Source organism: Epinephelus lanceolatus, chromosome 15 (assembly GCF_041903045.1).
Source record: "Epinephelus lanceolatus isolate andai-2023 chromosome 15, ASM4190304v1, whole genome shotgun sequence".
Taxonomy (NCBI): domain Eukaryota; kingdom Metazoa; phylum Chordata; class Actinopteri; order Perciformes; family Serranidae; genus Epinephelus; species Epinephelus lanceolatus.
Window position 1 is genome coordinate 32,179,647 of NC_135748.1, and position 17,581 is coordinate 32,197,227.

General features: G+C 41.4%; 1 protein-coding gene across 3 annotated transcripts in view; it reads right to left on the bottom strand.

Annotated features, from left to right (window-relative positions):
• sptb (spectrin, beta, erythrocytic) overlaps window positions 1–17,581 on the bottom strand; it is a 78,965-nt gene that overhangs the window by 47,615 nt on the left and 13,769 nt on the right. For 2 of the 3 annotated variants that reach the window (XM_033643515.2, XM_078175192.1), the window contains 2 exons: window positions 2,719–2,870; window positions 2,394–2,567 (listed from right to left, as the gene is read on the bottom strand). In XM_033643515.2, coding sequence (XP_033499406.1) covers window positions 2,394–2,567; window positions 2,719–2,870 — 326 coding nt within the window. Of the gene's footprint in view, window positions 1–2,393; window positions 2,568–2,718; window positions 2,871–16,076; window positions 16,675–17,581 lie in introns of those variants that run through there. The other variant, XM_033643514.2, reaches the window with a different exon arrangement.

Sequence of the window (17,581 nt, forward strand, 5' to 3'; positions counted from 1 at the left end):
GTGCAGACTGAAAAAAAAAACGACAGGACCAAGTCAACTCTTTTTCTTTTCCTGTTTCTTTTTTTTTTCTCTTTGGTTTGAAAGTCTGAATAATGCAGGAGGCCATATTGTTTGAACTAACGTGTCTAAAAATAACAGTGTTGCTGTCAAATTAAAAATAAATATATGCCCCCCTCCGAAAAGATAAAACGAGTCAAACAGACATGTTCTGATGTTGTGGAGTGCTTCTTACAGCAGATAATAATGGCTCTGCCACCTGAAGGCATCTCATTCCAGGAAAAAGAAAAAGTCAAAAACATCCCAAGGCTGCCGGCTGAAACTGTTTCTGTGCTGCATGCGTACACACCCAAATACAGCTAATCAATTAATCAGAGAGTTCTCTGTCAGACACAGCAGGTTGTAGACTGTGGTTACATTTAAATGCAATAAAAACAAGCGTTAATGTACTCTGATTTTATTCATATTTTAATCTATGGCTGCATATTTATTAACTAGAGTCATGTTTGAGCTGTAGTCGGGCTGCACATGTGACCAGCGCAACATACTATGTGAAGACTGTGATACATATTTAACAAAACATTAATATCATGTGATTTATTGTGCAGAATAACTCTCTATATTGATCTTTATTGTGTTGGTGACTATTATTATCTTATTATGAGGAGTGAATACAGACTAGAGTACAGTATCTGTTGCTATATATTCTATCACATATTTTATTTTGTGGTGTATGCTATATTGTACATTTAGGGTGCAATATACCCTACATACTGTGGTGTACAGGTGTGCCTAATAAAGTGGCCAGTGAGTGTATATTTCATGTATTTTACTTTTACTTTTATATCTATATACCACAACATATACATTTATGTATAATACAAACAATATCTCAGTGTGACTCTTAAGAAGTCACATTTCTACTTTAATAACGCTACAGAGTTGCACTGGACTTTTTACTTCTGCACACATAAGTATTGTACTGTCTATCATCATTATTATTTGGATTTTCAGATCTGTTTCCTACCTCTTCAGCCTGTTTCTCATATTGCTGTAACATGAATTTCCCCTCTCGGGATCAATAAGTCATATCTTGTTGTAATGAGGAACATCATTTTTGTGTTTTGATGAGAACTGCAAAACACGTCTCACACAGTCTCTAACAGGGAGAGTGAAGTGATGTACTGAATATTTAATTATCCAGTGTTATGGGGCAGTCATTAAAGTAGACTAAGATACACTAAGGAAGCTGTTCTTGTGCTTTTACATTTACACATGACCTGAATTATGAACAATACAACTTTTTATACAACTGCAGCACAGTCGGCAGAAGGAAATGTTGGCATTGTCAATTCTGCAAACCACAGATGCATTACATTTGTACCTTTCATATGCGTCATATTAACTTTTCTAAAGTGGCGTAGCATATGAGTTGACTTTGTCACTGGGAGGTGGAAACTGCAGCCTACTATACGAGACCACCGAACAACAAAATTGGTTGTATTCTAGCGAGTTGCGTTTCCAGCGGCGTTTTTGCCACCAAACGTGAGGGTATTATAACGAACCTTCGATGACTTTCCACCAGGTATAGAGCCACTAAAACTGGTTGTTTTTTACTGAGACGTCACTGCATTTTTGGCTGAGATAATGCAGCATAAAGTGGGTGTTTCTTAGCGAGACATCTCTGCATTATCTGCCGGGATAGTGCTATGAAAAGCAGCTGTTTTTTGCAGATACATCACATACACAGTATTTCTAGCGGGGACTGTGCCACCAAAACTGGGTATTTTAAGATATGTTACATTTGTACGCTTCATGTGTATCATTTCAGCATTTCTGAAGTGGCATCAGGAGGTGGACACTGCAGCCTGCTATTCAAGACCAACAAACAACAAAATCAGTTGAGTTCTAGTAAGTCATCGTTGTGTTTCCAGCGGCGTTTTAGCCACCAAATGTAGGGGTATTTAAGCGTCTCTTTGCTGTTTTTCCACCGGGTATTGTGCCACAAAAAATGCATTTCTGACTGATAATGTAGCATAAGTGGTTGTTTTTTACAGAGATATTACTGTATTTCCAGTGGGGATTGTGCCAACAAAACTGTATTTTAAGCCAAAACATCATCTTTTTCTAACCACAGCTAAGTGATTTTTGTGCCTAAACCTAACAAGATGTTAACTGCAGTGTTTCTGAGACCTAAAGAAACTTAAAATTTCAACATATTCACTACATAATAACATACAAATGTAACATATGTGGTTTACAGACACATACAACGCCAATTTTTTTTCTTGGGATTGAGTCGATAAATGATGTAAAAAGACAAGAGTGACAAGTGATTGAAATCAGCAAATAAAATAAGGTAATAATGTTAAATTTGAGCCAAGGTCTTAGTTTACCTGGAAGCGAAGGATGATGGTCCAGATAAGGCCGAGGATGAGGCGATGGTTGCCGTCGACGATGTCGTGGGAGCCCATGTTCTCCAGGTGGACCCTCTGCTCTTTGAGGAACTGCAGTGCCTTGTCCACATTTTCCAAACAGTGGATACGCATTCGGCCCTTAGTGGGTTTTGGCTGAAGACAGATATAAGAAAGAAAGGCAAAACATTGAAAAGGAAGAATGATAAAGGTAAGACAGACCACAAGAGAGGGAGAGGCATAATACAAAGAGTAAAAAAAGCAGAGAAAAATATAAAATGTAAGATTTGACAAGGGAGCTTCCTACCAGTCGTTCGCCGGACAGCACCTCCAGCAGTTTAATGAGCATGCGTCCGTCCCGCAGGTCCAGGTAGAGGTCAGAGATGCGACAGCCAACCCGGGACAAGATCGAGTTGACCCATTTAGTGAAGGTCTTCTTCTGAACTGCCTCACGCTCATCTGATGGGAGCACAAAGTTAAAAGAAAGAACATGAGCTCCATGAATAATGAAATAACTTCAAATCTACAGAACAGCACCAATGGAGCTGGTGGGGATTAACTCGTCCTGCTCAAGGGCTCTTCAGATAGATGAAGTCGAGTCTGCTTTGGAAACAGGGAAATCTTACTGGTTAAATTAATCCTCTGTGCAGAGTTAAGCTGTGCACTTACTGGGAAAGTAAAGCCTGGACACACCCAGTTATCTATATTAGCTAGTGAGCTTTATCTGCGGCAAAAACATGCACTTACTGTAAAAAATGACTCTTTGGCTCCACTAATTTAATCTACCAAATAATAGTATTTCTAACTTCACATCGGCTCTGCCTCCAAGAAAGATGATTTCCATAACCATGGAGCTATTATGAGACAGAGGGGCCCTCGGCACAGACAGGAGACTGATGTGACAGCCTGATATTCTGCAGGTGAACCAGAAGTATTCAGTTCATGCAGGAAATGAAGAGGCTGTCTGACTCCTGTCCAAAGGCTCTCGCCACAGCAGACACACACTGACACTCCTCTGCACACATATTATAGAAAACACTACAGAGCAATATACTAAGTATAATAAGATATGAAAGGAAACCACATGATGGTCGAGTTCTATTTTCTGAAATGTTCTTCTATTGTTCTGATTAAGCGACATACTTGTCTTTGGCCATGTCGTCAAGCTAGTTGTCTGTCTCTATCAAGTAACTCACCGTTAGTCACTCAATCTACAGCAGGAAATGGCACGTCAAGATAAAAGCTTTGTGCTGGAAATTCAGTGTACTCTAAAACAAAGTGTGTTTTTTTCAAACTTGACACATTTGCGAGTCACTTGCGGTCCATTCAGAATGAGCCAGTGACCCACTTTTGGACCGCGACCCACCAGTTGGGAACCACTGACCTAGACGAGTGCCCTAAAGGACTGTTCAGTAATCTATCAGTGTCCAAAACCAAAACATGAATTAAAGTCAATTAAATAGTCAGCCTCATCACAGTGCTGCCAGAGACAGCTTCACTGTTAACACTTAATGTCAAATGGGGACACGTTAAAAAATTAGGCCACACTAGCCACATAATTCCCACTGTATATTTGTACAGTTCATCTTATTTATTGGAATTAGAGCAGTATGTAAGTCAGTAAAATGTTGTTAAAATGCTGTAAGTTTTTACCTTCTGTTCAGTTACTAGAGCAGGAGGACTCATTATTGGTCACTCCTGTTTTTGCGATACACAACGGAAATGTTCAACATGACCACTGACAGTAATGGAAGAAGTTTTCAGATGGCTTACTGCAGTCAAATAGCAATAACACAGGGTAAAAATATTCACACGTAAAAGAAAGAAAAGACACAAAAATGCAACAGTATTAGTATCAAAAGTTACCAAAAGTAAAGGTTCTCATTATGCAGAATGGCCTATTTCAGACTAATATAGTATTGTATCACTGGATTACAATTAGAGATGCATTAACCCCTTGAAACCTGGAGCGACATCACTTTTCTTGTGCTGCTTTCAGATGCCTTTCGCAAGTATTTAAACCTTTGAACCCTGAGAAATTTGGTGTGATTTCTTTCAAAACGTGAAAAAATGCCCACAAATTAAAAAAAACAAATTGAAAAATATTTAAAAAAAAAAAAAAACAGAGAAAAAAGAAAGAAGCTAGGAAAAATTACAGTATATTTATTGTTTTTGTTATAATGATATATAATTATTATCATTTTAAAACTATGTCACAGAATTATTAATAATTAATTTAATCTTTCCAGGTTATTTCCTTGTTTGTTTATTTTTAACTTTCCTTATTTGTTTGTTTGTTTGTAAGAAATCAAGCCAATTTGCCCAATTTGGTAGAGTTAATTTAACTACTTTATAAATTGCTGGATAGCTGTTTATCTGCTACGTATTCTTTTTAACCTTGACTTTGTTCTTCCATATTTTTGGGTCTATGTGACAAGTGGGAAGAACATTTTTCTAAACTGGTCCAGTATTAAGTGAGACCGCTGGCTCTGGCAGCTGTGATACAGGCTGCAAAGCAAAAATTGTGCAAGCAAGCAACATATGTGCACACCGTCAATTTACATCCACTAAAAGAACTTTTTTTACCACAGACAGGCTCAGATTGTTATAATAATAATCCCTACAGAGCGGGGCGCCGGTGGCTTGGTGGTGGAGCTGGCGCCCCATGTGCAGGGCCGTTGCCGCGGCGGCCCGGATTCAACTCCAGCCTGTGGCCCTTTGCTGCGTGTCGCTCCCCCTCTTCCTCCCCCCTTCATGCTTATCTGTCCCATCCATTAAAGGCCAAAAAGCCCCAAAAATATCTTTAAAAAAATAATAATAATCCCTACAGAGATAGACCTTTTTGTTATAGAGAAAGTTCCTTTTATTTAACCAGAAACAGCCATGAAATTGCTGTGGCCAAACCAACCAGACTCCATTTAAAAAAACATTTTAGCCTGTATAGAGTCAGCATATTTTCACGTCAAACTGGGTGAATTAAGGGTTTATTTCAACCAATAAAGAGTTAAGGATTGTTGGAACAATAGGAAGATGAACCAAGGCAGTTTGTGTGAGATTTATTTTGTTTCTGTTGACTTGGAGTGACGTGTGTTTCAGGATGATAAAATCACTGTTTATTTAAATGGAGTCTGGTGGGTTTGATGATGATTTCATTAAACTGAAGGTTTATCTCTGTAGGGATCATTTCCATAATGTTGTCAGACATTTAGAGTAGCAATCTGAGCCTGTCAGTGGCAAAAACTGGGTGAATTAAGGAGCCCAAATGCCCCAAACGGTTACATTGCAGCCTGTGTCACAGCTGCCAGCTGCAGTGCTCTCACTCAGTGCTGGACCGAAATTCAAAAATTGTTGTTCCAAATTTAGACACAAAAACATGGAACAATCAGGTCAAGGTTAAAAAAAAATACCAAAGTCACCCTTTAATCTGTAAATAATCCATAATTCATTAGTTAGTAGTGCTGATGTGACTTCAGTATTTTTGTAAACAGGCCCACTGCAATTGTGATGCACGCCATCACAGGAGGGTGCTCCCTGAGGAAAAGCTTTACTTTAACCATCTACATCTCCTGATCCTCGTTGGAGTGCGGATAGAGAAGTGGTGCTGCATAATAACATCACACACATGCACGAAAAGTAAACACAAAGTCCTCTGCATAGTTAAGCGTAGGTGTACAGTATTTATACCGAAATTCCTCTACTGCAATTTTGCCTGAAAACTCAGGGCTGACAGGGCGGAGAGAGGCAGAGAGTACGAGCGTCAGACTTGGACAGGTTTTTGGGAGGATGAACGCTGCCCACATGGTGACACATCTTGCCGGGCTCACACTTAAAATCATATCTCAGCGTGCGGCAGATGTGCCTCCTACTCAGCAGCAAAAATAAAACCAGTTTTGATGGGACCATATGTCGGCATTACCCAATGTACTACACTCTTGTTTATTTTGTTTGTGGACACACTCAGTGTGAATGGGAGCGGGGGCGCTGTGAGGGTGTGTGTGCTTGTGACTGGGGGTTGTATCTGCATCTAGTTAAGCATATGAAATGCCCTGTGTAATTTTAAACCTTCTATTATTACATGTGAAGATCAGAATATAAAACAAAACAAGAATTGTTACCAAGATATATACATTAACTGAGCAGGACATTTTACAGTTACATTAGCTTTTAAAATATTTCTTTAAGGTTTCATTCCAACGTATTGAACAAAAGCTTTGGAAAACTTGCATCCTCTTATGGATTAACCAATATGTTTAGTTTGTAGATGACTCAAGGGCCTCGCAATATCATTAAGGTAAATGTCATAATAATAACAATCATAAAACAATAAATAACTTGTTTACATGTAATACTATGCTGCCACTGTCTCAAACGATCGTGTTCGCTTTACATCACCCACCAGCAGGAGTGTTTATTTGTCTGGTGTGGCGCAGTGCATTCTGGTAGTTGTAGGTTTTCTTCCTCTTGAGCAAAAGCGCCCTCTTGCTCTGTTTTCTCTGGTTCTGTGGCACCAATTTCAAAAATATTTGTGTCTGTCTACTGCAGAAACATCCTGATTTTATTAAAAGGCCATCTTTCCAGCAGTGAAATACTTCTTCAGTGTGGACATCACTTTAATGTTGCAGCCAGAAATGTGGAGCCTATGTTTTTGCTATACTACATACTGCCAGCTGGCAGTATGTAATACATCATAATTTATTTGTTAAATATATTTTTAATTATTGAACTTAAGCTCTCAGATACATGCAGTGGAGTAAAAAGTGGAATATTTCCCTCTGAGATGTAGTGTATAAGTATAAAGGCACAGAAATTGGAAATACTCAAGTAAAGAAAAAGTACCTCAAAACTGTACTTGAGTTAATGTACTTAGTTACTCTTCACCACTGGGGAAAAGTAATGCAACAGATGTAATGTATTCAGGACATCTAGCTAAAGCTATGTTGCAGTTTTATTTCAAATTAGCTGGGAATCATTCATTTAGACAACAGAATCTAAAGGCTCCTGCTTATAAAATATGAATATTTTTGGTTTTCTGAGTCTTCTTGGAGTATTGATCAGAAAAAACAGAACATTAAAGGACATCATCTGTCTCTATCTGTGGTAACTTGGGTATTTTTTTAGTATTTTCTAACATTTGTAGGCCAAACAATCGATCTAGCAGTGACTAATCATTAGCTGCAGCCCTGGTGGATATGTAGTTGAGAGAGTATTTCAGAGTTATCTGGAGCAAGGAGTTAGGAAGGACGATGCAAGCTGACTACAGTCACCTTGATTGCACCCTCAGCTTCCCAGCAGAAACAAAAACCCACTGTATACACACTGTAAATACACACACAGCTCCTTAAAGTTTATCAGGTCAGCACCGGTGATGAGACATTTTCCCCTCTGTCGTCCCATCCTGCAACACGTGACCTCTCCTCTGTCTGCCTGCTACAGTTTGCCCTGTTTATCCCTGAACCCAAATATGACTGCAAACTAAGGAGTGCAAAGGACTGCATCCTTAATGACTGGTGTGATAAATGATTCAGACCCCGAGGCTGAGAGCAAGCGAAGAACAAGCCAAAGAAGAAGAAGAGGGAGGAAAGAGAGAAGGAGTTAAAGGTAGTGGATTAAAGGTTAAGAAGGAGACAATAAAACAGAGTGAAGGAGGAGGAGAGTGGCGCAAAAGGAGAGCAGGAAGAGAAAAAGGGGGCCAGGCGATGGAGGCTAACACGGATCGGCCAACAAGTAATGGAGAGAGTGACTGAGGTGCAGGCTTTAATCTGCAGAGACCCAACAAGGAAAATAGAACAAGATACATTACCTACAGTGTCTAAAAATGACCTAGTAAGCACCACACAAGCTCCAGCTCCATTCTTAGCACCATCAAAGAGGAGAAATCAGGGTTTGTTGTATGTAAAACACATGGTGCAGCAGAGTACAGTAAATAAATCATGCCTTTTCTGCTCCCCTCAGCAGAACAACAGCACGCACCACTCCGCTACGTCGTCACGGATTACCACCGCATTAAAAAGTAATGGGAATTAAAACATGCAAATAACTCAGAGCTCCAGCAGGAGTGTCAGCGTTGATTTGGCACAAACTGTCACATCATTATCTGTCAGCAGAGACAACAAAACAACAAGGCGACTCTATGTGCAGTAAAACCTGTGACAAATGCTTTCTGAACTATTTAGGGTGCTGCTCCCGAAGGGGTTTAACAGTGGACGCAGTAAGACGAGCACATCCCAGAAACGTGCATGTGCTTTTCCCGTATCGTCTCACATCATGAGACCTTGAGAGGAGTGCACAGTGATGCTCCTGGCCATTTAGGAAGTATGGGACAACAGAGGGAGGAGGAGGAGGAGGAGGAGGGAAGCAGGATGGTTGCTTGCATGCATCTCGCCAGGCCGTCTCCAGATGAGTAGTTCAACAAGCTCGATATGACAACAGCACTGTGTGTGCACTCGCCGCTGAACAGAGCCTTCAGCGCTAGTCTGAAAACTAAGTTCTGTTTAACCTCAAAATTCCAGCAGCAGTGTTGTAGAGCCGGGCAGAAAATCAATACAACATCTAACAGTTGGTGATATGAGATTCAGTATCTGCTGGGATTTCATTGTCTTGTGTGTGAGTGAGAGTCCAGTAACACAAACTGTGAATTATTCTTCTTCTTCTATGGGATTTATATATATTGATATTGAGGTATTTGCTCAGAGTGTCATTATTTGGGTTTGTTGCATAATGCTGACTCCAATCTAGTTATTTATGCTGTTTCTAAATTGAATTTCCTGACAATGATAATATATATGTATACACACATATGATATAGCACATTGCTTTTGTGATGTAAAATTATATAAAATATCCTTTATCCACTGGAGGCTGGAGTGCGGGACTTTAAAATATGAATGAATGGCCGTTAGATTCAAGCATCTACCAAACAAGTTCACACAGTGCTGATAAAGCCACTCCAGGAACTTTTCTTGAACGCTTCCTAGTGTTTTGCACCATATCTTCTGCCATACTCCCAGCTCCGGCTCCGTCGCTAGGGTCTCACCCCGTTTCCTGCCCCCTTTAGCTCTGACTGGTTGATGTAAATGCATCAATTATGTTTCACCAATGTGGGCAAGTCACCACAGACACAACTTAGGTATACTGAGAAATACAGAGAGTGTCCTCTGGGGGCGATAGGATGCTTTGGGAAAAAAATTTTTTTTAGAAAAAGGGTGTTTCGATGAAGGCGGTGAACATGCAGCAAGCTCACCTGCAGGCACAGATCATAAGCGATATATCGACAGTGTTTGTGTAATTACTCTGCCAGAGGAGGAAAACAAATGTTCTGCATTCAAACTTTTAAGCAGAACACACTGAGTGTACTTATATGGGCATGAGGAAAACAATTATGATCATAATTCAGGATACGATACGATACGATACGATACAATACGATATGACATGGTACGATACAATATGATACGGTATGGTAATGTACAGTATGGAACAGTACAATACAGTACAATACGATATGGTATGGTACGATACAATATGATATGATGTGATGCAATGCGATATGACACAATGTGAAACAATATGATATGATACGAAACAATGTAGTACAGCACATTACGGTACAATACGATACAATACCACACCATACCATATGGTGCGGTACAATACGGTACGATGCGATACGATACAATATTATAGCAATGTATTGTCGGTTTATACTGAAATTCATTTTGCATCCTCAGACAGCTCTGCTCGAGAAGTTCACCCACAAATAAGACATACAACTACACAAACAACACACACCCATAAAATCACACCAAACAGTCATAACCATGGAACACATCACATAATATCCCGAGGTTCAGATCTTAATAAGCAGCATTCCATTTATATGTTTGAGCATGCAAACACCACATGCAGTTTTCAGAAACCGGGATTAGACCTTATCCTGTTAATGGGAAACCTGAATATGCTAGCTGGAGTACTCTGACAGAAACCATATCCAGGTTATTGATAGGCTCCAACTACCTGCACAGGTGTAGCTTCAGGCTGCAAATCTTCATAAACTGTCTCCTGTCCTGTACACAGTGACAGTGACGGCCTAGCTCCAGTGTGGAGGACAGTGACACAAGAGTAGCGTAGCTGCTTTCAGGAATAATCTTAGGTGAGTTACTAAGGAGTGTGTGTGTGTATGTGAAAGAGAAAGAGAAAGAGAAAGAGAAAGAGAAAGAGAAAGAGAAAGAGCCCATGGTTGGCACTCAGAGCAGACAGCTGTTAGCAATCAGATCAGAGAAAAATTATCAGTTAAGTTGTCATAAGGAAGTTAATATACAATGTAGTGTTTAATATCTCCTTCCGCTCTCATCTCCTGTTGTCAGTTTATCTGTGTAATCATCACAGTGCCAACACAAATAGACTCAGTAATCAGTAACTGGGTTAGTAGCATTTTTCATGTATACAGGGAACATGTGTAACCTGATTTCTCTGTGCTCACATGAACACCATCCTGAATATGATCAGAATCAGGATAAGCCTCATGACGAGGATATTCATGTCTATTTAAACACATTCAAGGGATTTCTTTTAATGTACAAAGATTCTCATGTGTCAGTTTCTTTAAAGATCACAAAATAGAGCAACCTGACTGAGAACAAGTCGAACAAGACCACAATAAGTCTCCCAGTGAGGTATGTGCGTTTAATATTCAGTATTTTGTGATATAACTATTGATCTGTGGCATTTTATAACTTAACTTTAACAGTAACACATGTAGAGAAGTGTCATAAAGTCAGCAAAATCACCCAGTAGTCTCAGTTATAAAGCAAAATATATATATCTATATGAGTGTAAGGCAGGTTTCTCTCTACTGTCTTCACTATAAACTTACTAGTTACTGAATTAACTATCAAAGGGTCGTAGGTGAAGTAAGGGCACAGAGACAGCTTCTCTGTGTAACTTGATTCACTTTAATGTCCAAAAAAGAACGTAGGACAACTGAACTTCAACAACAATAGCGGCATCTCACATCTTATATTTATATATATCACTCCGCCAAACTTAATCGTAACTCTAATTACCTGCATGTAAGGTATGTGATATTAAATAGTTCCCAGTTTGACGTAAAGAGCAAAATAAAATATGTAAACAATATATGAATGTAGTTAACGTTAAATTATGTAGATACAAAATAATAAACGGAGAAAAGCAAGACCTACTGAATACGTCCTCACGAAAATAAATACGCACACAAGCATTAGCTAACTTTCTCTAGTGTTGTGGGAAGTTTTTGTGTCAAAGTTGGTATGCTATGAAGGTAAATATGTCGCGAAAGGCAAAGACTTGATGTGGGAACTTGAAAAACAAAAATCTGGGCTTGTATGTTTAAATTTTCACTTGTAAAAAATATTCACACCCATGTGAGTTGAATCTGAAGTCACAAAGAAACAGAACTTGAAGTGTCATCTACTGAAGACCTCTGAATTGTCTTCTGTATTTTTACAGGTGAAAATTAAATATACAAGTTCAGATTTTTGTTCGACAAGCTTTAGCATTTTGCAACATATTTGCCCATTGCACATTTAGGTACACTTCATAAAAAGGAAAGTAGCTGTAATAGTTCATACGAAGGGCCGACCACAACTTTACTGTATGTTTAATGTCTGGTTTTACTTTCTGGTGCTGTAACAGAAGCTTCTATTGTCACAGTCTTTTTACATGAATTAAATATTTTAAGTGCAGCATACAGTATCCAACTTCCCTGACTCAGTTTTTTGACTGACTGGACAGCAGCAGCGTCTTGTCACTGCTATGCTACGTTCATTTTCTAACTTCCCACTTTCCTCTTCCTGCATATCAGTACCAGTCTTACTAAACATTCCTCTGTTTCACATGCTTTTACTGTGTAACCTCTCATCCACTCTTTGACTCCAGTGAGAGCCCAATGACTTATTCATGCTGATGGATTTTCCCTGTTTACGGCCCGATCCGTCTTTTTCCCACAGTCAGCTCTTACTGGATGTGGCCAGCGGGTCCAACAGCACCCTGCTACATGCCTGAGTCACGACACTGCCAGTGCTACCTGTCCTGCAGCCATGACACCAGGACTTTATTAACGGGCCCGTCAAGGAGTTTAGACGAAACGCCTCCCCTGTTCGCTTTGATTACACGCCTCCTCAAGACAAGATGAATTGTTGGAGCTTTTGCTAAATGGACTCACGTTCTGCAGCAGCTAAACACCAGATTAATGCACATTAGAGACTGTCAGAGTTTCTTGATGTTGTAAAGGGCAAAACATGGCAGCATTTTGACTTAAGAGGATTAAAGGGAAGCTGCAGGAAGGTCAGGTGTTGAAGAGTTCTGTTGCCAATGTGGAAAAAAGTTGTATAAAGCCTTTTGTGTGTGTGAAATGTTGGCCACGTTCAGCGCGTACAAAATGTAGCAAAATGTAGCAAAATGTTTATTTAAATGGAAACGGTGGTGCATTGGACATCCCGTTACACAAGCGCAGTGTCCATATACAGCAAGTTTGAATCCAATTCAAAGGGTTTTACTGGCATGGGTAAACTTCAGTTTACATTGACAAAGCATGTGTGAAATAAAAAAATGTACACACAATAAGTAAAGATCTGCTGGAATTAGGTTTATACACACCTCGCTGCTGATTGGGCAATAACTCTGATACACCCACCGAGAGAAAATGGACCCCAAAGTGTGTCGCGCACTGTTTCAAGGAAATATGTAATTCATCCAGGAAACCAGGAAAAATGGTTCACACCATTTTCAGCTGGAACATGCCCCTGATATATTTGCCTCAAGGAATGTCACTTGAGTCAGCGTCAGTGGTGGCTGAAGACTACAAGTTTGAAAATGACAAAAATCTGCTGGTGTAGTGTCAGAAAATAGTGAGTTTACTAGACTTTTGTAGCCCGCCTCTCATCTCTGCTTCAGGCTATGTTAGCCACTGCTAGCAGAACACACCAGAGTCTCAGACCAAACTGTCAACAATTGAGCTGAATTATGGGTAATGTAGGCGCCAGGGTGGGACGAGGAAGTAGTAGAACGCATGGAATGAAGAAACATATATCTAGTTCTGCTTTATCAATTTTGATACACGGGTACGACAAGCTTACAGGAGTAAAGTGTTAAATGAGCGGAATACTCTTTTATAAGAAGATGCGAAAGGAGCACATGAACTGAAAAACTTAAAGGGACAGTCCACCCCAAAATAAAAATAATTATTTTTCCTCTTACCCGTAGTGCTATTTATTAATCTAGATTGTTTTGGTGTGAATGTCGGAGAGCTGTCTGTCTTCTCTCCTCGATGGTACTCAGCTTGTGGTGCCAGCAAAGCGCCAACAAAATACATTTAAAAGACTCAACAGAATGTCTGTTCAGGAATCAATACCTGGTTACTCAAGATAATCTACAGACCTTGTTGTGAGCAGTTTCATGTGGAACTATTTTCTTACAGCTGTAAAACCATGCAGAAGGAAGCGTACATCTGCTCATGGAAGAGAGGCTCGTGCTCATGACAGCACAAGATGTAAACATTAATGGCTTCCTCTTCGTCTGAGCTGTAATGTTAGCTAGCTCAGTGGGGCTAGGTGAGGTAGCAGTAGATGCACACTTCCTTCTGTGTAGGGATACAGTTGGTGGGTGTAGTTCAGTAGAAAGAAAATAGTTCCCACATGAAACTGCTCACAACAACATCTGTGATTATCTTGCGAAACCAGGTCATAATTTCTGGACAGAGACATTGCTGTTGAGTTTTTCAAATGTAATTGCTTGATTCTGAGCACCACAAGCTGAATGCCGGTTTATATTTCCAACACTCGGCAACTCATACCAAAACTATCTAGATTGATAAATAGCACTACGGGTACCCACCAGCAGTATTACTAGGCAGAGGGAAGCATGCACCTAGCAGTAGATGTACTGCTAGCTCACCTAGCACCACTGAGCTAGCTTATGTTGCAGCTCAGCCAAGAAAGACACCACTGATGTTTACATCTCGTGCTGTCATGAGTACGAGCCTCTCATCTGTGAGTAGATGCACGTAGATGCAGTTTGGTAGAAAGAAAATAGTTCTTATATGCTCACAACAAGGTCTGTGGATTATCTTGAGTAACCAGGTCATGATTTCTGGAAAGAGACACTGATGTTGATTTTTTTTAAATATAGTTTGTTGGCACTTTGAGCACCACAAGCTGAGTGCTAGCTCCATTATGTTGGAGAGAAGGCAGACATCTCCACAGCCGATATCTCCAACACTCTGCAATTCACACCAAAACAATCTAAACTGATAAATGGCACTACAGGTAAAAGGAAAAATATGTTTTCTTGATTTTGGGGTGAACTGTGTCCTTACCACTGTGTAAAGAACATGTATTACAATAAGATGAGGGTCAAACTGATGGTGAGTTGTACCGAGAGAAGATCGAGGGCTGAAGAAGACTGAAGAAGAAAGCTAAGACGTTAAAGGTCAACTTGTCACAAAAAACAAATAGCCAATATGGGGAGAAAAAACTATTTTTCTGCAACCAGAGCTGCACAAAAACTCGACACCACTGAGTGTGTCAAACACTAAAAAAGACACAAGAAAACGGACGAATGCTTAAAATCAATAAATGCAAAGCTCAGACTGTTTCTCCTCTTTCTCTGTTTATTACTTTTGTTTTTCTGTTATTATTGTTCTGTCCAACTTCATCCTGCTGAGGTCTTGACCAGATCCACCTATAACGGCTAAATAAAATTTCATGGAATGCAACTGGGGGATCAATACGCTTGGCTCTGAACAACCACTCTCATCTGGGAGAGCCTCAGAAGTTTGCCGCTCCACGTATCAGTTGACTCTGCAGTCTTCAGAATCAGTCTATACTTGAAATCTAGCAGAGGCAGATAAAAAAAGCATGTTTCCCTCTCTGCTCCGGCATCGTCTCCTCCATTTTCTTCCTCTCACTAATGCACTCCTGTCATCAGGGAGTTGGATAGCATAGTGCAAGCTAACAAAAATCCACAGTGACAGCAAACCTCTCTCTTAAAACCTTAATAACACAGGCAGGGAGAAGTTAAACCGCCAGAGAAATTGATTATTTTTTAACACCGCCAACGCAGTCGTGCAGGGAAAAAAGGAGGTTGGGATCAAAAGACACTTGTGCTTTGTTCTTTGGAACAGTTTGTGAAGGGTTAGGGTCATATGGAGAGGAGGTGACAAGCGAAAAATGATGAATATGTTTGTTATTTTTAAGAAAATGGAGCACATAAGAGTGCACCTTTCGAGGGGGAAAACATCACAAGCTTTTTAGGAGTTTGCCTATGAATTATTCAAAGCCAAGTCAGTGAACAATTGGGGCAGAGCCACGGCTTCCTGAAAATAAATAAATTACTACCCTATACATTCAATAAAAAGGCCACCACTTTGGAAGCTCAGATTTTTTTGTTGCCGCCACCTTTTTCCAGTTCTCACAACAGGATGACAAATTAACCTCACACTTGCTCACATCACAGCCCAACCTCCCCGCGCTCCCGTCCTGGCCTGAGCACAAACACAAGTTGGGGAAGGGAGGGGCATGGTTGGGAAAGTGTTATCTCCCTCCATCTCATCAGTGAGGTGGGTGAGGGTGGCTCTCAAACACACACAGATGCACAAACACACACCGCTCTTCCATCAGGACCTTGTACCTTGCAACTGCCTGAAGCGTCCATCCAGGATGGAGTTGAAACAGATGTTGGAGGTGCTGTAACTCAGCCAGCGAGCCCGCTTCATACTTTTAGCTGAGGAGGAAGAGGAGGAGGAGAGGAGGGCGGGGGGAGGGTGGGGGTGAGAAGGCCTCTGACGTCTGGGGGTGCAGGAGGAGGATGAGGAGGAGGATGAGGAGAAGGGGGACAGTCCCGCAGGCGCAACTGCCAGTGGGAGGTGCAGGAGAGTGCCATTCCTCTCCGGGTGGTGTTCGGGCTCCTGCTGCTTCCTGCTGCTGCTGCTGCTGCTGCTTACCCTCGCCGTCTTCCTGCTCTCAGGTCGCTGGGCCCTGTGGACCGGCGGGGTGCTCCTGCTCCGGCTCATGCTCATGCCGACCCGAACAGGGGCCTCCTTCTCCGCTGGGGCAAAGGGCCGGCTGGCAGCCTCCTTGGTCCCTCCGCCACTGCTGCTGCTGCTGCTCCGGATGGCTGTGGTCTCCCTGCTGCTGGCCTTCAGGCTGATCTTGACCTCTCTGAGCCGGGGTTGGCTTATAGGGGCAGCGCGCAGCAGGCACGGGCTGCTCATCTTGACCCCCAAACGACAACAACAACAACACAGCCTGGAGCCAGCAGAGGAGCTTGGCACTCCACGTCTCTCCTCTTCTCTGTCTCTTGGCTCTCTGTCCTCCTTTCCAGATCCCTCTCGTGTTCACTCCTGCTCCCTCACTCCCTCCCTCCCTCCCTCCTTTCTCTTCCTCCTTTCTCACTCTCTCCTCGCTGCTGCCGTGATGATGCTATGCCTCCACTCTCAGGCGGCACAAGGGCTCAGGCAGCCTTCGGTTCAGTTCAGAGTGGTTTCTCCAGCCCCATCCATGCATACAATATGTTTCAATACGTCCACATGCTCACAAGCCTCCCTCCCTCTACCCAGAGCTCCCACACAGTCATGACATCACTGAATGTGAAGTGTATTTCCTCTGCCAATAATCCAGCATAAAACTGTCCATCTCAGAGGAGCGCGTCTTATTTTTAGGTTCATGTAAGGAGCAGTGTAAACGGCTGGATATTCAGTACGTTATGTATGTGCTTTGAAGGCGTGCTGGGATGCAAGTTTCTGAGTTCACAAGCTGTAAATCAGCAATGGGCGTCATTCAGAGCCTCTCTCATCTCCTGCCTTTCTCTCTTGACTTTCCTCCCTCTCTCCCTCTCTGACAGGAAACACTGATTGCATTACAGAAACATCAGTGCAGCAGCACTCTAACACAATATCACCAACACCCACACAGAAGCCTTCATCACTTAAAGAGACAGAAGGAGACAGCAGGAAAAGTGGTGAGAGCACTGCCCGGTAAACAGTCCAGACACGACTTAAAATATTTCGGCCACCCAGATGTTGAGATGTACGGCTGGATATCGAGTCTCAATACGTCTTTGTATCGTGTCTTTACAGCCCGAAATATAAGCATGACCTTGAGTACTGAAAGCTGGCATCAAATGTTTCGGTTCGA